The sequence below is a fragment of the Ailuropoda melanoleuca genome, chromosome 9 (assembly GCF_002007445.2).
Source record: "Ailuropoda melanoleuca isolate Jingjing chromosome 9, ASM200744v2, whole genome shotgun sequence".
Taxonomy (NCBI): domain Eukaryota; kingdom Metazoa; phylum Chordata; class Mammalia; order Carnivora; family Ursidae; genus Ailuropoda; species Ailuropoda melanoleuca.
Genome location: NC_048226.1, coordinates 16,467,371 through 16,489,795, shown reverse-complemented (window position 1 = coordinate 16,489,795; position 22,425 = coordinate 16,467,371). Strand labels below are relative to the sequence as shown.

Sequence of the window (22,425 nt, the reverse complement as noted above, 5' to 3'; positions counted from 1 at the left end):
CTTGGCTTTTACATCAGCCCTGGCTATACCTGGGACGTAGGTAGGTGAAAGGTAGAGTGTGGAGAAAGAAGCTGCTGGAGGCTCAAGACTGGGTCCAGGTGCACTGACTACACACTTCACTGACTGGGCTTTATTGAGTACAGTCCTGCCCTTTGAATGGTCAAGAGGGACTCCTGTCCATGGCCCCATGCTTTAGAGCACCCTTGCAGTTGTGTCTGTCTCCATAGTGTCAGGAGTCTGTGGGCTCAAGAGGATATTCTTACCTGGGTCCAGGCCACTCCTTCTAAGCCAGCTCAAGGTACTAGGACCCCAGGATTCCTGCCAGTGGTGCTGAGGGCCCGAGTGGACTCCATCCCTGGATCTGTGCATCTGAGGGTGGACCATGCCACCAGTTTGCATATCTTTAGACCCAGGGACAGCCATTGGTGGGATGTGGATGGAGTGTGGGCATGGCGTCCATATTTGTGTGCACAGGACCCTTGTAGTGTATGTGTGTGGGGCTGGGGTAGGAGGAGAAGCAGGTGGGCTGCCTGCTGGGGGCCAGCTCTCTTGGTATTGCCACATTCTGGTGCAAAACTTCAAGGAGTCCAAGAAATTCTAAATTTGAAACTGGCTTTCCCTGTTGTTATGAAGTTATATTTGTCAAGATAGGAGAGCAGAACATTCTATCTAGCACTTTGCTAACTTGGCTTACACTTTCCAAAAACTTAGTGTCATGTTCTGGAGGTTTCCATCTGTGCTGTTGCCCTGGGCAGGGAAATATTAGGAGAGGGCCTGATGGTGTCCCCATGGGCACCTGCAGGACCAGGAGCAGCTTCCCATTTGGCTGGATTTGGGGCACTGCCACGTGAAAAATGCTCACCCTGTGAACGTGGACATAGAAGTCTATAAGCCTTGAGGTGACTGTGGAATCAAGGCATCCACAGAGGATGCGCTGGAAGGTTCTGTGAGAGTGGAGAGAGAGGACAGTGCCTGAGGACAGTGTGGGGTGATGTTATGGGCTCAACTGGGTCCCCCCAAGTCCTATGTTGAAGCTTCACCCCCTCATGTGACTGTGGCAGTAGGGCCATTAAAGAGGTGATTATTGAGGGGGTACCCTGATTCAGTAGAGTAGTAAGAAGTGGTTCTTATTTATAAGAGGGGCCTGGGACACAGGTACAGAGGGAAGACCACGTGAAGGCACAGCGACAAGGTGGCACTCTGCAAGCCTCTGCCGACATCTGAATGTGAGACTTCTCTTCCTGATTGTGAGACAGCGAGGCTCTTGTTGAAGCCCCCCAGTGTGTGGCGCTTTGTTATGGCGGCCCCAAGCAAAGATGGGGGGCTGGAAGAAAGTGGGAGCACGAGGTAGCAGGGGAGAAGGTGAAACGTGGTTTGTCATGAGCAGGATCAGAGCTGTGAGCCAGGGCGCGCTGGTGGGGCCTCGACAGGAACGGGAAGTGTCCGCCCCTGAGGGCAGGAGGGGCGGGACTTCCTGGCTCACACGTGGGCTTCCTCAGTCTGCAGGAAGTTCCTGTTGGCCCACCCGGAGGAGCGGGGGCGCCTGTGGGAGGTGGAGGCCCCAGGAGGCTGGGACCAGCGAGGCAGCATCTGGTTGAAGGTTCAACTGCAGCAGTCAAGACCTCCAGACGGTGAGTGGCAGCGTGCGCAGTGCGCTTTGAAGCACGGGTTAATGCGCACTGATGGCGTCAGGCTGGTACAGGTGTTATGTTTACTGTTGTTGCAAGAACAGAGGGAGTGAGACCAGGGTGGTGGCTTCTTGTCCTCGGCCCACCTTCCTTTCCTGAATGAACCACACCTTCTAAACCTTGCTCTAGATCTCCCCCAATTTAGCTAAATCAGAAGCTCCTTGGGACGGAGGGGCTCCCCGTTTGTAACTAGAAGGGGTCTCTGAAACCTAGAAGAAGATTAATGTGTGCACCTGGTTAACAGTTGGAAAGCCACACAAGGGTTTACTGTGAAGAGCAGCCTTCCATGCCCCCCTCCCCCCTGCTGTGTAGGAGATGACATGCATACATAAGTGGTAGTGTTGCATAGACAGCATTGTGTAAAGGAGTACCTTGTCCTTCTTGTCCTTTTTACTGGCAGCATAGTATGCTGCTAGGTGGAGATGTTGTTTATTTGGGCAGCCGCTGTTACAGACAGACATTGTCCTCAGTTTGGGGTGTTAGAGCGCCACGGTGAATTTGCTGGCGGAGTTTTGATGGAGGGTGTTTTCGAGCAATGAGAACAGGCGAAGGGTCCCAAAGGGAGGCAGCACCATGCTGGGGTCTGGTTCTCCAGGTTGCTTTTTAGCAGGGTGTCTTTCACCTCTCCCACACCGAGCATGGATTGCACATTGCTGGTGGTTCTTAGCTCAGTGCTCAAGGTGAGGGTCGCTGGGGGCAGGGCTGGATCCGTGCAGCGCCCTTCAGACTGCAGGTGCGGTGTATGGGTGGGAGGCGCCGGAGGTTCTAACGGTTTAAGTTCACTGGCCAGAGTGAAAGCACTTTCTTCCCTCCTGGGAAAGAAAGCTCCTGTCAGTATCAAATGCCATATCCCAGGCTGCAGGTAGCTCATTAGGGGGCAGTGGGTAACTGATTTACCCTAGGTCATGACAGGGAAGAGCGCCTTGGAGTTTATTGATGATAACAGTGATAGGTTTTGCTTTTATGGTGCCTTTCAGCTAGAAGGTTTAATGGATCTTTACAGATATTAATGGGGTGACCAGGCACCTGGGAAGGAGGCTGTGGCAGGGCTGTGACTGTGATCCTAATGAGGCGGTTAAGTGACTTGCCCTGTGGCGTCCACAGTTAGAAATGAAGGGGGAGCTGGCCTGGATCCCCGTGCACTGAGCTGAACAGCCGTGCGGGTTTATGGAGAAGCTTCACAAATGAGCCTGCAGCTCCCACGTGGACGAGGCCTTTGTGTCTTGGATGTTGCAGTTCCTTGGCTGGGAATGAAAAAAAAAACGTTTGCATATCACAATGTGGAAATAATGTGGAAATTGCACAGGCCAGAGGGGGGTAAGCAGGGGGAGGACGTTTTCGCATAATTGGGGAGATTGCTTTCCTCCGAAGAGAATTCCGCCGGGGGTTATTTCAAGAGCTGAGAGTTGGTGTGGTCTGGTCACAGGAAACTGAGCTGGAAGTCAGATGCCAGACCTGTCACTTTAACTCACTGTGAGATTTGCCACCTCTCTCTTTAAAACAGCAAATGAGGGAACTTTCACGGAGAACGTTCCAGAAGCATGCTTGGAGTCCTTGGAAGGAAGAAGGGTCATCATTATAATTAGGATATAATTAGATTACTAAAACTATATAATTTTTAAAAAATTCTAAATTATGATCTTTTCACTCCCTTTATAAATCATGGCTAGTTCCCAGTTTCACCCGCAACTTCTGTCTCCCCCAGGGCCAGCAGTCAGGATTTTAATTCACTCAGGAAGGTTTTCAGCCAGCCAGCTTCATCTTGTAACAATTTTGTCAGCACTGACATTTCAGGTTTTTTCCGGGTTGGTGAGTGGGGGCTGCAAATGCAATCACAGATTAGCCCAGATGCTCTGCAGTTTCTCAGTTTCTAGTCTGTCTGCCTTCATGGAAATCTGCAAGTGTTAGCCCATTAGGTTTTCCCACAGGTCACCAAACAATGCAGGTTCTGGAATCTTCTCTTGCCTGGAAATCTCACACAGCCATTTAATTTAATTTTAGTTTTTAATCAGTCAGTTATTCTTAGAGTTGCTTTCTTGAATTGTTCTGTTTTTCAAGTTCTATCTTTTGTTCCTTTATTTCTGACTGTTATTTTGGAGGTTTCCTACAGTTATATGTGCTGTAGAAATAGAACTGTAAGCAAGAAGCCCAGTGGAGCCAGTTGCTTTTTACGTTCTAAGTAAGGCGTGGACATTTTACATCGTTCCAAAGGGAAATTAACTTGTGCTCCTTTCAAATGTTTCAAAATCTATTTTTGAGACAGCGGCCTTTATGGTCTAGGTCTTTTAAAGTTTGCATGGATCTTGCCTGCTGATAACATCTGTGGCTTTTAATGGCCCTGAAAATATTTACAGGGTTTTCAGAACTTTTGAGAGAAGGCGTTTGTGGGAAATTTTTTTCTTCCTACACTCAGTTACATATGAAGCCTTTGAAACTTGACCAATAGGATCATAATTCTATCTGGTGTGACTTCTCAGCTTGCACATGCCTTAAGTTTCTTTATTGGAGGAGATGAAATTGAATGCTCCAACAGTCGAAAGTTCCTTTACAAAAAATGTGGCTGGAGGCAGGAAGTAATTGCACACAGCTTTAAAAAATTAATTTTTTCATTCTTTAGATTATAGTTTTGCCTTCTTTCCAGGTGAATTTTTAATAGCTTCAACCGTCATCCATAGGGAAAATAATTTTCTTCTATTTACATTTAATTTTTAATGCTAGAGTGTACATAAAGATGTGAAATGTTTGAGCTGGGGAGGCAGAGGTCATTTTTCTAAAGGTCTGAATCCTAGCAAACTGCAACTCTAAATGTGTCTCAGCTTGTTCTGGTGAGTTGGACATTATATAGTGCAGCAGTAATAGCAGTTTTATGACAGTGAGCTATGGAGGGAAGTGCTGAGAGCAGAGCCACTGTACTGGATGGGTTTTTCCTAATGCTGCTCTTTGAAAGGTTGTGTGGCTCCCTCTAGTGGCCATTGTCATCTACTGCGTCCTGTGTAGTAAGTCAGGGATGGTAACTTACTTTGACCTCCCTGCGTGGTTGCTTCTCAGATTCTTATCCTGATGCTTCCAGATCAGAGCATTCATTTCTAAAGATTATTGAACCTTTATTGGTTAGGAACAAAACACAAGTAAACATTTGGTAGTTTCTAGCATGCTAGTCCATACTATGTAAAAACATATTTTCATACATCGGGAAGGGTAGAAAATAATGGATCATCTACTGCATTCTCTCAATCATTCATTCATTCGTTCATGTATTTTCTCATTCACTCAATAGATTACTGTGATGGAGGATATACCAATGCTGGGCCACTGGCAAAGGTGCTAAGGATACAGTAGTGAATAAGGCTGACTGAGTCTCTGAGCTCATTTATGAGCTTACATTTTTGCAAAGAGAAGTATGTAGGCAACTATTACTGTGTTATAGAGAAACTCCAAGAGAAGTACGTGGGCAACCATTACTGTGTTAGAGAAACTCCAAGAGAGCACTAAAGTATGCTGGCATTTTTAAATGTTTATGATTCAATTTTGTCAGACCAAAGTTGGCTAATTCATAAAATTTGTAAATAAGCTTTATAATTTATGTATATAGGTAACAAGTAAATAATATATTCTTATTTGAAAAGTGTGTTTCTTTTTTTTTTTAAGTAGGTTCCACGCCCAGCTTGGAGCCTAGTGTGGGGCTTGAACTCACGACCCTGAGATCAAGTCCTGAGCTGAGATCAAGAGTTAGATGCCTAACCGACTGAGCCACCCAGACACCCTGAAAAATATGTTTCATTTGCATTTTCAGCTCAAATCGAAAACAATCTTTTCTTCCTAAGGGATCTGAATGCCCTCTCAACACACACCATACCTCCACATACAGATTTTGGGGTGTAGGGAAGTACACAGTAGGAGAAGAAAGTCATGCCTTTCCAAGTTGGTACTGATTTGGTAAGAGGGGGTGGGGGCGTGAATTAAAAAGTGTGTTTATGGGCTCTCTTGTGAGTAAAAATTCCAGTGAGCTTAGAGAAGGGGCTAGGAACAGCACTGGAAACTGACTCCATTTAACGTCTGAATAATTGGGAAAAAAGATCATATTCCAGCTCGAAAATGCTTAAGTAGAACCATCGCTTCCCATCTCCCCAAACTTGGCAGGTTTCCCTGCCCTCTGGAGGGCACCGTAGCAGGTGTCACAGTGTAAGTCAAGAGGATGGAATTGGGTCGTGGCGATCAGTGCTTTTGGAGGGGTCCCCGATGTGTTATTAATTTTTTGATTGTCCACTCCCCCGGAGCCACCCCCGTTTGCTTATCCCACTCTCTGCTCTCTTGCTTGGGGAGGGCAGCTCACCCAGGAAGTGCCAAGGAGAATGTGAGCAGTCAAGGGCAGACTTCTCCAGATGATGGACTCAGACAGTCCGAAGAAGGCAAGAAGGTACGGTGGTGAATGTGTCATTCTAGGAATCGGTCTTGTTTTCTTAGCAGTCATGTCGTGCTTGTTTGGGGGAACTCTAAACCTCCAAGGCATCTTCCTTATCACCTTGGCTGTGGGCTTCTCCATGATTGGCTCGTTGATTCATACTTGGACTCTCCGTCCTGCGGTACGAGGAGAGGCCTTCAAAATTAGACTTTTCACGGTCCTCTTCTCTAAGCTAGACAAGCTCCAACGAAGCCAGAACTAAACAGAGCACATGGGAATCAGCCGTAATCTTGCATTGTTAAGGAAATATTGAAAAATCTGAATTTCACATTCTGCCACGGACCGGCATCTTTCAAGTAGAACAAATGTGTGGACAAATTTTCTTTCTTTCCTCCTCCGCCCCTCGAGCCCTGATGCTAGAAAATGGAATATGGCATTAGGTTCTTGTAGAATCCAGAGTGATGGGAGAAGAGAACTGGGGACGAGGATGGCTACTAAGTATTTCTCAGTGGCCCATTATCTGTTGTTCAGTGTTTTATAAGACTTTGAAGCGATGTGATTCCATTAAGTGTTTTCCTGAAGCCAAGACAGACCCTTGCACATGCAAGGTAATTTTGATAACATCCATTTTCTGCTACAGAAGGGTCTTTGCCCTTGAAGTCCTAAAAAATTGTTAATGATTTTAAATGCCAGAACTTAGAATTGCAACTTGTGAGCAGTACTGCTTATTTTGGAACGTAGGTGATACAGGGATAGAAGACTTAACATCAAAGGCATAAGATATCCCAGTAAGTGCTGGATTGTTTTAGGAAGGTTGGCAGAGGAGGGCTTTCCTTTAACTTGGTTTGCAGTGGAAAAAGGGGCTCGTTGACAGCCCTCCAGGCCACTGAACTGAGAGTATTGTGCTTTGCCTCTTTGCTGATCCCGGACTTTGCTCTTAAACCTTGAAGGCCGTTAGTGACGTCACACCCATGGGCAGGTGTCTGGGGAGGTCCACGTACTGTACTCAGGCTTAAGAGTGCCACCTTTTAAAGTAGTGTTTCCTTGCTTTGCTCTTTCTCTGATCTCCGTGGATTGGCTGGGCTCTTCAGTTCCTGTCAGGAAACACATTCCCACCAGTAAATAGATTCTCAGAGCATCTTATGAACAAAATATGGGGTCCCCGTGGCCGGTTCGGGTGTTAGAGCCCGGTGTAGCCGGTCTGAATCTGAGCACGCAGCATGTGCAAGGGCCCGGCCTGGCCAGGCTGCCGGCAGGCCCCTTACGGCAGGCATTGGAAAGCTTTGTTGATTCTTTTCTGATTCAGGAGAGGACCTGTGCAGAATGGGAAGAGACAAAGAGTGATCAAGACTGCGGAGTGAAAGTACCAGCAGCTGGGCGGCTTGGACAAGCCTGTGGGGCCGGGCTGGAGGGGACGGAGGCCAAGAGGACGGCAGTGGCTGCGGGGCTGACTGGGGAGTCCCAGCAGAAGCACGTGCGGCCCAGCTCCTGACTCCCAGAGGCAAACCCAAGTTCCGTCTTTGTCGGAGAGACCTGTCTGGGCCCCGCTGGACACGGGCACGAAAGCTGCGTCGGTCACTCTGCGCTCCTCTGGCCAGGACCTGGCCTCTGTCCTTGCTGTGTTGTCCTTGGAGGAGAAAGTGACGGTGCAGACCCTTCCCCCCTCAGGCTTGTTTTGTGGGCTCAGGTGATAGAAAGCCCAAGAAAGTGCTTCATTTCTCAAGCACAGAGATCTGAGTGGGTACAGGCAGCTGTTTTCCCGAGCTTGGAGCTCAGAAGCACGTTCGTTAAACCTAATATGGTTTCTGTTACTCAGGATGAATTGGTGAAGATTGTACTGGAATCACGAAAATATGCCTCTTTTGTTAGCACAAAGAAACTCCCAGAAGGGCCACACCCTTTCTGGTCTGCGCTGCAGAAATCTGTCTCAGGTTACCCCCCCCCCAAACGGGATGTCACCGTGAGATCACAGACACCAGAAGGGTTTCTAGGGAGACATGGGTCTTTTCCAGAGAAGCTTCAGCCAGAGCGGAAGCTCCCTGAGGGCCGTGGCCGGGATGCCTGATGCACACCGTTGGTTGGCGCTTCGCCCACATCTGGCCTGGTATACAGGAGGCGCTCAGAGTGGGCTCCAGGCGGGCGTCAGGATCTTAGCCGTCACCTCATTCACAGGAGAAGCTGCAGGAGGGGGCTTTGTGCTGCTGGCGCTCCCAGCGTGCTGGTGCTGCGCAGGAAGGCCTTGTACTGGTCACGGTGACTGTGATGCTGATGGCTGCCTCCAGTGTGACCTACGCGGCCCTGCTCCAGGGATGTGCTTGGCATGTGCTTGGCCGCCACTGGGGATTCGGAGCTGAGCCAAGGACCCTGCTTGTAAGACCCCGGAGAGGATGGGCGAGGCAGGCCTCCCCCAGGGTAAGGCGCAGTGCAGGCTGTTCGTGAGGCCCCAGAGCCCGCTCCCCGGAAGCCGCGGTAGGCCTTTCTCTGCAGCTGGCCAAGTCTCACTGATGGCCAGTAGGATTCTAACCTTCTCACCTGCGAAAGCTGGCTGGGTTGTCTTGGGGCAGGCAACCCAGGCCCAGCCCCTACTTGTGGGAGAATGCAAATCTGATCTTATCGCTGGGCACACACCTCTGAGGCTTTATCACTGCCTTTGGAGCACCTAGGGCCTTGCTGACTCTGCTCCCACCTCTTGGCGCCTGCCGCGCCTCCTGTATCCAGGCTGCCTGGGCTTTCCCGTCCTGTCCTGTCCTCAGACACACCTTTGCTCTTGCTTGGGGTCAGCACTCATGAGCTTGCTCTGCCGTGGGCTTGTGCCTTTCCCTCCCTCCTTCCCTCCCTCTGTCCTTCCTTCTCTCTTTCTCTCTGTCCTCCTCTGTCTCTCTCTCCCCTCCTTTTAAACCCTTCCCTCTCTCTCTCTCCATCCCACTCTGCCTTCCTCTTACCTTCCCTTCCCCCTCCCTCCCTCTCTCTCTCGCTTTCTCCCTCCTTCCCCCACCCCATCTGTGCATGTGTGCGCGCGTGTGCACCTGTATACACACACACACACACACACACACAACTTGTCCGTCAGGCTGACTCCTGCTCACACATCTAGTCTCAGCTTCGATGTTCCTTCCTGACCACCTCCTCCTCCCCTTCCCACATGGCCTCAAAGCACTGGACACCCGGCTGTGACTCCCATGAGCTATCGCAGGGTCAGCCCTGGGGCTGCTCAGCTGCCGCTTGTGTCCTCAGTGCCAGTGTAGAGCTGGTCCTTAGTAACTGTGTGGGGAATGAATGGTAACAGATCACCGGGGGGTGAGGGGTGACACCTGGAGATGGATCGAAGAACAGTTTCAGCTCTATAGGGGTGTAGTAAAGCCCATCCTGGAGGCTGGGGCTGGGGAGGAAACCACCAGCTCCATGTGCTGGCAAGGTACTGCTCACTGCTTCCCTGAGTGGTCAGAGGGCGCATCTGATGGGATCTCTGTTACCTATTTACTGATCTGTCTATCTGTCCACCCACCCATCTGTCCATCCACCCAACTGTCAGTTCATCCATCCATCTACCCGCTTTGCTCTCCATCCATCAGTCCACATTTGTCTATTCATCTGCCCATCCATTCATTTGATGGACTCAACTGTCCATCTGTCCACATCTGTCCATCCAACCGTCCTTCCATTCATTTATTCATCTACCCACCTGTCTGTCCAACTGTCCTTCTGTGTCTGTCCATCCATCGGTCCATCCAACTGTCCATCCATCCACCCACCTGCCTGTCCATCCATCTGCCAACATCTGTCCATTTGTTTGTCTCTCCATCCATCCATTCTGATGTACAACAAACATTCAGCATGCTTGCTCAGGACTGAGCTCTGTGCTGGGACCTGGGGCTATATAAAGAAGTGAAATGTGTTTACTGGACTCAAACTCTTCGCTCTGGAAGGGTCTCTTCTAGAGTGTTCCCCTGGAGTTTTTTTCTGTCTTACACCCATTAGAGGGAAGAGCCCAGTGGAAAGAAGCAGAGTTTAGAGCTCCATTCGGACACCTTATGCAGTCCCTCAGAGCATGTGGGCCCCTTGTAAAGGAGGCACAGACCATAAAAGTGGACTCTGCAACCAAGGGGTGCTCTCTGTAATGGCAGACATGGTCTTTAATGTGTGACTTGGTGGGTGCTGTGAACCTGGCATTGTTCAGGGTGAATGGCTGGTGCTTTGTGTTTACATGGAAATGAGCTGATGAAAATGTCTCAGGGGTTTGATGAAGTTAGTGTTCAATAAAAGCATCCTGCAAGGGAGAAGAACTGATGTGTTGGTGTAGTTCATTTAAAGATTTTTAAAGGCAGGGGTGCCTGGGTGGCACAGCGGTTAAGCGTCTGCCTTCGGCTCAGGGCGTGATCCCGGTGTTCTGGGATCGAGCCCCATATCAGGCTCCTCCGCTAGGAGCCTGCTTCTTCCTCTCCCACTCCCCCTGCTGTGTTCCCTCTCTCGCTGGCTGTCTCTGTCTCTGTCGAATAAATAAATAAAATCTTAAAAAAAAAAAAAAGATTTAAAGGCAAACCCTGCAGAGTTAGAAGGAAACACATTGGAGCTCTCAGCAACCCCCTTTCCCGGCTGTGACACAGTCGAGTTGGGTCTGGGGCTGTGGGCAGCGTTCCCTTCCATGCAGCTTGTGTGGGGAATGTCCATAAAGCGTGTGTGCGTGTGTGTTGTGTTGTGTTTGTTAAGTCAGTAATTGACAAACCATAAAATTAATTCCATGGTTTTTAGTATATTGACAGAGTTGTGCAATCAGTACCACAATCAGTACCCCGAAAGAAACCCTGTACCTCTTAGCATTCTCTCCTTTTCCAACCACCCTCAACCCGAGGCAACCACACATCTACTTTCTCTCTCTCTAGATTTGTCTGTTCTCATCACGTACAAGCAGAATTATACTATGTGCAGTCATTTACATCTGGCTTCTTTGCCTTGGCATAAAGTTTCTTAAGGATTTTTTTAAAAAGATTTATTTATGAGAGAGGGAGTGAGTGGGGGGGGAGGAACAAAGAAAGAGGGACAAGCAGACTCTGTGCTGAGCATGGATCTCGCTGTGGGACTTGATCTGAGATCATGACCGGAGCTGAAACCAAGAGTTGGACCCTTAACTGACCGAGCCACCCAGGCACCCCTGGCATAGTGTTCTGAAGGTTCATTCACATTGTAACTCATATTAGTACTTTGTTCCTTTTTTAAAATTTAAATTCAGTTAATTAACATATAGTGTATTGTTAGTTTCAGAGGTGGAGGTCTGATTCATCAGTTGCAGATAGCACCCAGTGCTCATTACATCACTTGCCCTCTGTAATGTCCATCACCCAGTTACACCAGCCCCCCACCCCCTCCCCTGCAGTAACCCTCAGTTTGTTTCCTATAGTTAAGAGTCTCTAATGGCTTGTCTCCTTCTCTGATTTCATCTTATTTTATTTTTCTCTCCCTCTTTGTTCCTTTTTATAGCTGAATAATATTTCATTGTATGGGCACACTGCATTTTGCTTACTTACATGTTTACCAATTAATGGACTTTTATTTTTTAAAAAGATTTATTTATTTTAGAGAGTGTGTGAGTGAGCTGGGGAGGGGCAGAGGGAGAGGGAGAGAGAATCTCAAGCAGACTCCCTGCTGAGCTCAGAGCCGGGGCCGCATCTCACGACCCTGAGATCATGACCCGAGCTGAAATCAAGAGTTGTATGCTTAACCAACTGAGCCACCCAGGCGCCCCCAATTAATGGGTGTTTAGATTGATTTCTTGGCTCTTATCAGTAATGCTGCTATGAACATTCGTGCACAAGTCTCGGTGTGGACATATTCAGTTCTCTTGGGTATATACCCAGGAGTAGAGTTTCTGGGTCATGAGGTACTCTGTGTTTAATTTTTGAGGAACTGTCAAATTATTTTTTGAAGTGATCTCACCATTTTACATTCCCTCCAGCACTGTACGAGGGTTCCATTGTCTCCCCATCCCAGCCAGCATGTGCTGCTATTCACCTTTCCGCTGAGAGCCAGCAGCCTCGTGCTGGAGAGCTGACATCTCATTGTGGTTTTCGTGTGCATTTCCCGTGACGACTGATGATGCAGAGCGCCTTTCCCTGGGCTTGCTGGCTCCTTTCGTGTCTTCTTCGGAGAAATCTCTACTCCGATCCTTTACCCACTTCTTCATTGGGTGGTCTTTATTATTGAGTTGTAACAGTTCTTTATATATTTCAGAACCAAGTCTCTTACCATATCTATCATTTGCAGATCATTTCTCCTATACTGTGGCTTGTCTCTTCCCTTTCTTGATGCTGTCATTTGAGGTTCAGCATTTTGAATTTTGATGATGTGCAGTTTATCTACTTTTTTTGGGTAGCTTGTGCATTTGATGTTGCGGTAATAAGGATTGTGTCTTATAAATGCACTCTGCCTAAAGGGAGTTACTGGGGAGAAAGTTGTTTGATTCCACAATGATTATAGAAAAATCCACAAAGGAGTAATTACTTAGAAGAAAGCCATCTCTGGATTGCAGGCTCATGTCCTGTGAGAGGTGGGTTGCCTTGTGTGTTGTTCCACCCCAAGCTCCCCGTAGGATCCAGAAATTTACTTCTGGATATATAACCAAGAGGACCGAAGAATTGTGGTCATATAAAAACGTGTACACAGATGTTTAAAGCAGCATTATTGATAATAGCAAAACTGAGATCAGACCCAAAGCCCATCATTTGGTAAATGAATAAACAAGATATAGTATACCCATACAATGGACTATTATTCAGCTATGAAAAGGAATGGAATATTGATACATACTAGACCACAGATAAACCCTAAATACATTATGCTAAGTGGAAAAAACTAGATGCAAGGTGAGCAGAGAATGCTGGGAATCCATGGTCCTGCAGAAGCTTGCCTTAGGGATTCAGGGTCTGGCAGCGGTGATGACATTCACTGTTGTGGTCTGGAGCCTCAAACAGATTTTCTTTCAGGGAGTGAGGTTTTAGGCTGTCTTAGCATCAGATATTTTGTTCCAGGAAGTCTTTGAGAACAGGCCCTTTGGGATAAGGAAGAAAGAAATCCAACTGATTGGCTACTTGGGGAAACCTTAGGGACCCAACAGATTATGAGACAATTGCTAAAATCCCCATTTTCTGGAAGAAGCATTCTGAAATTTTTGATTTTGATTTAGTTTTCTTTCTAGGGAGAGATGGTCAGCATCTGGAAGTTTTGAAGTTAGGTGTCTGGGTTTCCATGTTGAGAAGCCATGAAATTCCTTGGCCACCTTCCTCTTCCCCTTTCACCTCCTCCATTTTACACAGGGCACAACATATCATAGTGGGCAAGCAAGAGGAAAGATGGAAACCACAGCAGCACTCATGGATGGTCTGCAAGCCCAGCACCCAATCAAACATCCAGGGAACTGGGCTTTCTGTCATTTTCGGCATCAAATGAGACCTTACCAGAAGAGGAATTTCCTGTAAGAAAAATCCTACAAACGGCCCAGCAACTGAAAGGTTTCCGTGAATGTGTTCTTCAGGCTTTCTAGAAGGTACCCTCTCCAACAGTGACCCTTGGCAATGTGCAAATGAGCTGCAGAGCTTGCGAACTCTCATGGCCTTCATTGCCCCCGACTCATGGCACTTACTTGCTGGTGGGCAGCTCACGGAGGCTGTATGAGGTGCACACTGAGCAAATGGCTCCTTTTGTCCTAGGGTGCTTGGACGCTGTTTGAATTTCATGGGATTAGAGGGCCTGTCCTTGGGTGGATTGTGGTACAGTCTTCTTGGCTCAGTGTGAATTGCAGGAATAGGCTTGGTTGGTTATTATTCCTTCTTGGCTGTACATTTGCTTGATTTGGGGAATGTTTCCTGTATTCTCGGGTTACCAACAGAAGCAAGTAAAAAGCATGTCATCAAATGTGTGTATTATATTTGTAAAGTAACTTTAGAAAATTTGTATAAATTAGGGCGCCTGGGTGGCTCAGTCAGTTAAGGGTCTGCCTTCGGCTCGGGTCATGATCCCAGGGTCCTAGGATCGAGCCCCACATCAGGCTCCCTGCTTATCAGGAAGTCTGCTTCTCTCTCCCCGCCCCCCCGCTTATGCTCTCTCTCTCTCTCTCTCAAATAAATAAAATCTTAAAAAAATTTTTGTATAAATTAAATCCACAGAAGCTGTACAAGGAAATGTTATAAGGAACATACTTTAATGTAACACTATAGGTAGAACTTGGGCCTTTTCCAGCCTCTCTCGGTGGGCATTCGTTTCTGGGGCGGCCCAGGACAGGGGCTTTGGTGAGGAGGGGACATCGCCTCATGGCCTGGATCTGTCCTGTCCACACTGACACCAGCTCATGTGTACAGTTCTGTCAGAGTCTCTGGTCTCAGGGACCCAACCACATGGCCATCAGGGGCTGCACTGGTGGCCTTCGACAGCTGGACTCTGGCTGTGCAGCCCCGTTGGCATTGCCTGGTCCCCACTGAGGGGTGACGCCGAAGCCTGCAGATTTCCTCATAACCCATGTCTTGCTGCTGCTGGCCACATGGGAAATCATTTGCCTTCCACTGGGGACATTGTGGCTTTGATGTGGGGTGGGCCCTGGCACCCCATTTAGCTCCCATAGCCTGGGGCTCAGGCTGCTCTTAGGGGCCTTTCCTTCTCAGAGAACTCCAGGCTGGGATGGGGCATACCCCCTTTCCACTCTGGAGCCCCCAGATCTGAGCGTTTCTATCATCCCCTCCCATCCCTGCCCAAATGAGTCTGGCTTTTTGGACTTCAAAGCCAATTACCTGGTCATTTCTTTCCCATAGCCGTCACTGATGCCCTGTGGCATCACATGTGGCACAGAGCCAAACTCTGAGCACGTACTAGCAATGCCTGGCAGAGTTAGGGTTCCCACACTGGTCCGTATCACATCCCTCAGGCAGGACAAACTCCTTGGCCTAGTCCCACAGTCTTCGGGCCTCTGGGACATGGGCTATTGACAGTAGGGGGCCACCATTTCTCTCTCACAGGCCTGATGTACAGCTTGAAATCCCACAGTTAGAAATGTTTGCCTTTGGGGGTGGGTGGGTGGTGTAACCAGGATTTGTGTCCCAGGACTGAAAAGAGCATGGGGCCTGGTTCCAGTCTGGTGACTCACTCCAGTGGGACCTGGGATGGCCACTTCTCTTCTGCGGAACCCAGGGTCCTCATCGGTGAGATGAAGGGGGTGGGTCAAGGCCTGTGAAGTGGCAGCTCAAGGGTCCAAATCAGTTTACAGATGAGATTTGTTTGGGCTACACCAGGGGTTTAGGACCCAGATGCTGTTGTCCTTTCCAGCAAATGTGTATCCCCACCATTCACTGGCTGTGTGACTCATTCATTCGCTAGCTGGGGCCAGTCATGTTTGTACTCCTTTTTGGCAGCGTGAGTAATGACCCCCCCGCCCCCGGCAAAGATGTCCATGTCAGACTCCCCAGAACCTGTGATATATTCCCTTACGTGGTAAACCGGACTTTCCAGGGGTCTCAAAGTGGGGAAGATTATCTTGGATTATCCGGATGGGCCCAATGTAATCACATGAGCCTTTAAATGAGGGAGGCAGAGGGAGGTTGACTACAAAAGACGTCATTAGGGTGATGTTCTGTGAGAAAGACTCCATCAACCGTTGCACACTTCGAATTTGGAGGAAAGGGCCATGTGCCAAGAAGTACAGGCAGCTTCTGGAACCCGGAAAAAGGAAGGAAGTGGATTCTCCCCTGGAGCCTCGAGAAGGAACGCAGCCCTATGGATGCCTTGGTTTTAGCTCAGGGAGATGCCTTAGGACTTCTGACTTCCAGAACTGTATGATAATAAATCCATGCAGTTTTAGGCCAGTAAATGTGTGGTAATTTCTTAAGAGAGGCAAGAGGAAATGGGTATATCCCCAGATAGTGGTTCTCGATTGGGGCTGATGAGAACCCCCGTTGACATTTGACTGTGTCCGGAGATATTTGCGGCTGTCCCAGTCGGGCGAGGAGTGAACTGGATCGAGTGAGTAGAAGCCGGGGGTGCCGCTCTGCACCGTTAAACACCAGGGGCCTCAAGAATTACCCGGCCTGAGATGTCACGCCAAGGTGGAGAAACCTTGCCCCAGACTAACAGATGCCTTCAGCTCTCAAATCCCGGGTGTCTGCAAGCTCCGTCAGACTCAGCCTTGTTCGGTTCTGGCTTCAGAGCAAGCCGAGAGCTCCGGCCTTGAGGGGACCTGGGTGAACACTTGAAAGTTCTGTTGATTGTGCCCTTGTTCTGTGCTGGCTCAGTTCTTGCACACGGAGGATCCGAGGAACCCCCGGGGCTGTGTGCAGCTCAGAGACTGGGGTGGGGCTTGCAGGATGACCCAGCGGAGACGAGGCCAGTGCTTGGGGCTGCTTCACATCTTGGACCTTCCAACTGTCCTGACTGGTGAGCAAGTTCTTCCTCATTTACTGCAGAAATCACTGTGTGTCTGGAGCTGAAGTCCGTCGTAGGGCCTGGGAAGTGCCCTGGAGAAGACTCAGTCCTGGAGGGCAACATTAGAACTTGATTTTCCTCTTAATCTATGTCTCTGGCTGGGAGCAGGAGATGGGTGATCTTAATCTAGACTTGGAGAGAGCATGCCCCTCTCCCTCTGGGCAGCTTTCTGAGAGTTACCCGTGGCAGCCACACGATGGCAGCCTCGCACAAACCAAAGCCTGCTCAGCCCAGGACCGCAGCCCCAAGCCGGCTGTCCCAGCGCCGTGGACACCTCAGGCTTTCCTGCAGAAACCGAAGAGGCCCAGCCTGGCCTGGTTTTGGGGGGGAGGGGCAGCTGTCTTTAGCTGTAGTTGGGAACATGGAGTTTATAGGTGAAGGAAACAGGAGTGCAGACTGCACGTACCAGCCTCTGTCAATTGGTTTCATGGATGTGTTTTAAAGGAAAAACTAGCTTTCATTGTGAGTCCAGGAGTGAAGAGAGGTTCCAAATTTCCCCATTTCTTCATTAACCCTGTGGGCTTGCCAATGCAAAAATAAAGACGCGGAGCTTCCAACACACTGCAGTGCACCCTGCCTCCCTTTGCTGCTGGGTCAAGTGGGAGGCCTTGCCGCCTCCCCAGATCTCTCGCGGGCTGAGTGCTTTGGTGACACGGTCTCCAAAGGGAAGCCAGTGTGCTGCTGGTCAAGGGAACCGTGCCTTCTTGGTTTTCTTCTGCCCGTGTATGTGGCCCACATCCTCCCCATCAGCATAGGGATACAGGAAATGGGGAGATCGTTCCCTTTGGTTCTCCTCGCTTTTTAAAGATTTTATTTGAGAGAGAGAGAGCACAAACGGGAGGGAGAGAGGAAGCAGGAGAAGCAGGCTGCCCGCTGAGCAGGGAGCCGGGCATGGGGCTCGATCCCAGGACCCTGAGGTCATGACCTGAGTGGAAGGCAGATGCTTCACTGACTGAGCTACCCAGATGCCCCGGTTCTCTTTGAAAAACAGCTTTATGGAGGTGTAACTGACACACAAGAAACTGCGTATTTAGTGTGTGCAGCCTGATGCCGTTGTACAGAAGCACACACCCGTGCGCCATCAGCGCAGTATCAGGGTGATGGACTGGTCCGTCACCTCCAAGTTTCCTGTGTCCCTTTTTATTGGTGTGAAAACACCTAACACGAGATCTACCCTCCTCACCAGGTGTTTTTTTTTTTTTCTTTAAGATTTTATTTATTTGAGAGCGAGAGCGCGCACGGGCAGGGGGCAGAGGGAGAAGCAGGCTCCCCGCTGAGCAGGGAGACTGGTGTGCGACTTGATCCCAGGACCCCGAGACCACGAGCTGAGCCGAAGGCAGATGAGTAATGGACAGAGCCACGCGTCTTCACCAGTGTAAGCCTGTGATACAGTATGGTTGACTGGAGGTGCTCTGCTGTACGTTAGATCTCTAGAACTTACTCACGTCATGTCACTGCCCCCTAGCCCCTAGCCCCTGGCCCCTGGTAACCAGCATTCAGTTCTCTGCTTCCAGGAGTTTGATGATTTTGGATGCTGCTTACATGTGGAATCTTGCAGTATTTATCCTTCTGTGTCCGGCTTTCACTCAGCAGAATGTTCTCCAGTGGCATCCATGTTGCTACAGAGCGCGGGATTTCCCTTTTTAAGGCTGGATAATATTCCATTGCACGTATATTCCACACGTCCTTTATCCGTTCATCTGTGCACGGGGGTGAACAGGGGGTGCAGATACCTCTTCAAGATCCTGATTTCGGGGCGCCTGGGTGGCACAGCGGTTAAGCGTCTGCCTTCGGCTCAGGGCGTGATCCCGGCGTTATGGGATCGAGCCCCACATCGGGCTCCTCTGCTATGAGCCTGCTTCTTCCTCTCCCACTCCCCCTGCTTGTGTTCCCTCTCTCGCTGGCTGTCTCTATCCCTGTCGAATAAATAAATTAAAAAAAAAAAAAAGATCCTGATTTCAATTCTGTCTCTTTAAAGGTGCCCCCCGGGGCAGGGCTCTTTCAGCCAGACTCATTTTTGGCATTCAATAGCATTTTATTCTTATTCAGCACATTGCGTCCCTTCTGCACACCACTGCAGGGGGTCCCAGGAGGCCCAAACCCAGCTTTCCGGGGGAGGGTGCATTGACTGACCGAGGAGCAAAGCTCGCAGGGGAGGAACGCACGTCCCAGGCCCCTTGGTGGCCCCTCCATGCAGGCCCCTGCCCCCATGTTCCCTCTCAGCTCTGCTAGCCCCTCAGCATCCTCCCCTGGTGGAGAGGGGTTCAGAAAACCCTGGGGACCACGCACCTACAGACAGGTCACCATGCCACTGTGATTTGGCCTCGCTTCTTCCCTTCTCTTTCATTAATCTGGCCTCCTTTTCTAGATTGTTCCTTGGAGGGGTTTGTACCCTCTGTCCTTGGAGCTAGGAACCTTGTCTGACCCTGTTTAATTTGGGAGTGGGAATATATTCTTGGTCGAGTAAGAGAGAAAATTCTATCAAGAGTCAGGGACTGTGACCTAGCCCATCTCTGCCCCCCCCCATGGGGGAGGTGGGAAGCTACAGACGCCGGGGCAGGCTTCCATCTCCATAGAGTGAGGGGCTCCCTGTGGGTGCTCTAAAGGCTCTCCCCGTCTCTCCGCAGAGACTTAGACTACCATACATCTGTGTAGCTGGTCCGAGTGACTGTAGGCAAAGTTTCAGGTGTGGCAGTGGCTCACCCCGGGGCTGCCTGGGTCTCCTCCGCCCAGAGCATCACGGAAATAATCATGGAGGAAGTAAGCTGGGAACCTGCGATGGCTAAATGGCCAGGCAAGACCATGCTGGGAGCTGCCGAGGGTCCCGTGGCTCCTGAATGACGTCTTACCTCAGTGAGGGCAGGAGGCTAAGGGCTCTCCAGAGAAAGAGAACTAAGGACGTCTTTATCTACCTCTTTACCTGCCTACCTGACAACCTGTCTGTCTCTCAGAAGAGAGAAGGAATTGGCTCATGCAATAACGGAGCCCGAGAAGTCCCACCCTGATGCACACTCAGGTCTGAGAACCTGGGCCCCTTTGAGGTCTTGCTTCCCCAAAGAACAGAGTCTTCCTCTCTTTGGAGGAGGCCTTTCCGTAACAGCTTTGCTAACCGGCGGGCCAGGCAGACAGGCACTCCGCAGGACGCCCTGAGATCCCAATGCCCCGCGCCTGGTTCCATGCGTCCTGGAGTCCCAGCAATCCTGTGCCGCTTCCCTTTTGGGTCCCTCATCAACACCCAAGCCAAATAGGTCAACCGAATAGGTACACGTTTTGGCTTTTATGTCTCTTAATGATGTGGCAGCGGTAGCCGATCTTGTTATATCCGAAGCTCAGGAGGCCGCGTCCCCCCGCTGGGACCACGGACCGGGCGGGACCACGTTTTCCGGAGAATGAAAGCTCGGTCCTGGCGCGCGGACCTCCGCAGCTGCCCGACGCGGCCACTAGATGGCGCTGTTGCACTTTCCTGCGGGCGCCCGCACGGCCTCCCAGCTTCCCCGGGTTCCACCAGAGTCCCCGAAGTGAAGTGAAATAACAATGTGCCATTGTGAGCGGAGGCCTATTTCACTAAGATGTTAAGGAAATGATATGCAGCCAGGAGGCTTTGGCCAGGGGGAACGCGGACTGTGGGACTGTAGCTGGAAAGCTCTTTAGGACTTTACAAGTCTCCCTCCCCCACCCCGCATGCTTCCCCCCACTCCCAGCCCTAGGCCCTTGGGGTGGCATAGTTCAGGTCACGGGCCCTAATATCCCTCAGTGGAGGAGTGCTCATAAAAGTGGCGACAGGCTGTTTTCCTTCCCGGGAAAGCCTTTAATATGATTGCATCTTTCTTGTTCTTTTGGGTGTCTGTGCATCAGTTCTGCAGTGACAGGAGTGAAAGGAAGACCACTGCAGATTGGCAAGGGACCTGCAGAAGGCCCCCAGAGGGGCATAGCTTTGTGCGGGGTTTGAGGCTATCAGGTCAGGGCACATGAATGAGTGGGCCTGTGGGCATTGGGGGCCGCAAGACAGCAGGTGGCACCGGGCTGGCCCTGGGTTCAGGGCCAGCTGAAGGTTGGAGTCTCAGGGCCTCGTGGTGTGTTATACACCACTGCGTGGGAGGCTCCGTGGAGTTCTGGGTGGCAGAGGGCCACCCCTTGTAGCACCCCCAGACTTGGCAGTCTCCGTGGTGAGGCTGTCAGAGTCATAAGCACAGCAGCAGCTCCAGTGACAAGAAGATGCTTTCCGTGTGCTGGGCACCGTTCTACAAGAAGTAGCTCGTGTGATCCTCACCACACCCCACCCAAGGAGGGAGGGACTGTCCGGTCCCAGATTACAGGTGAGCAAACAGAGGCCCAGAGAGTCTGAGTCAGGCCGCACCTGAAGAAGGGCGGCCCTAGGAGCCGTGCCTGGAAGCCGCGTCCAGACTGAGGGGGCTGCTCCTGTTGGGACGTCTTGAGATTCGTCTCTTCTCACCTGCCTTAGAGGGGGCAGAGGGCCCTGGTGCTCTGGAGGCACAGTGCTCCACTAGCACCCTCCCTCCTCCCCCGAGATCAGTTCCCCAAGCCCGGGGGCTGCTGGAGAAAATCAGCTCAGCCCCCACAGGGCACAGCGTTGAGTCCATCGGAGAGGCTGAAAAGAAAGCGCTCAGGCGGCTAAGGCCGCCAGTAGGCAGGGGTGAATCAGGCTTCTTCTCGAGAAGCTGGGCCACAGGTGCAGGGGCAAGCTCAGCTGAGCGCAAGCAGCCAGCTAGAGCCAGGTGTGTCCAAGGGAGCCTAAGGGAGATGAACTTGGAGGGAGCAAGACGGTCCCAGTGCGAGAAACAGCGGTGTGAATGGTGCCCCCGAGGTGGTCTCATCTCAGGGAGTGGCGCCCCTTCACCTCCCTGCTCTGCCGGCCCCTCCTTTGCTTCCTGCTCTGGGGCTAACTCATCTGTAATTTCGCGTTCCCGTTTTACTTCTTCTGGCATCTTTTCAAACTTCTCCCTTTGAGTTTTAAGCAGTTTGTGGTGAGGAATTTACTTGTGTGATTTCCAGTTTGTCATCTGCTTCCTCCTCCTCCGGTCTGTAAACTCGTGGGGTTGTCAGTTTCCATCTCTACTATGCCCGGACCTAGGGAAGCTTCTGGAACATAGTGGGTACTGGAGAAGATCAGAATGGTTCCTGTCCTGGGCCCATGCTGGTGCCGCCCCTGCCCGATCCCCTTGTGTCGCCGGCTGATGCTCTGACGGCGGGGCATTCTCTGCCTCTGCTGGTGGCCGCTCAAGCTCAGATTTAAAAACCAAGTTTTTATTTGAAATTAATTTTAAATGCACAAAAGCTGCAAAACAGCAGGTAGTACAAGGAGCATCCTTGCGCCCCTTACCCGGATTTGCTCTGTGTGTAATACAGTCTTCTGACCCGTTCATGCTCTTTACATAAATCATGGCCTTTTAAACCTGAGTATTTCAATGTGTATTTCCTGAGAATGGAGATGATCACTGGTGGGATCACAGTGAAGTTATCAATATCGACTTTCATTGGTATAGTGCCTTCCTCTAATCTCTTTGTACTCTAGTTCTGTCACTTGATCTAATAACGCCCTTTATCACATCCCCGCCCCCCTGTAGTACAGGATCCAGTTAAGGAGCAGAGACTGCATTTGTTTGTCATGTCTCTTTAGACCCCTTAACCTGGAAGGTTCTTTCTTGTATGGCGTTGATGTTTTAAAGCATACAGTACCTCTGCTTTTTTTTTTTTTTAAAGTGGAACATTCCTTGTTTTATGCTTGTCCGATGTTGCTGTATGATCATGCTTGGGGGTGCACAGCGCAGGTGATGTTCTTCCTTTTCGGGTGTGACACCTGGAGGCATATTGAAAGTCCGAACCTTCCCCGAGTGCCTCCTCCTAGCTCGAGCTTGT

At 50.3% G+C, this 22,425-nt stretch overlaps 1 protein-coding gene across 6 annotated transcripts in view; it reads left to right on the top strand.

Moving 5' to 3' along the window:
* Positions 1-22,425, top strand: part of FAM169B (family with sequence similarity 169 member B) — a 377,511-nt gene that overhangs the window by 81,239 nt on the left and 273,847 nt on the right. For 2 of the 6 annotated variants that reach the window (XM_034667919.1, XM_034667920.1), the window contains exons 7-9: positions 1,500-1,631; positions 6,017-6,105; positions 7,397-9,031. In XM_034667919.1, the coding sequence (XP_034523810.1) occupies positions 1,500-1,631; positions 6,017-6,105; positions 7,397-7,582 (407 nt within the window). In that variant the 3' untranslated portion in view covers positions 7,583-9,031. Of the gene's footprint in view, positions 1-1,499; positions 1,632-6,016; positions 6,106-7,396; positions 9,032-13,397; positions 14,041-22,425 lie in introns of those variants that run through there. The other 4 variants (XM_034667924.1, XM_034667921.1, XM_034667923.1 and 1 more) reach the window with 4 other exon arrangements.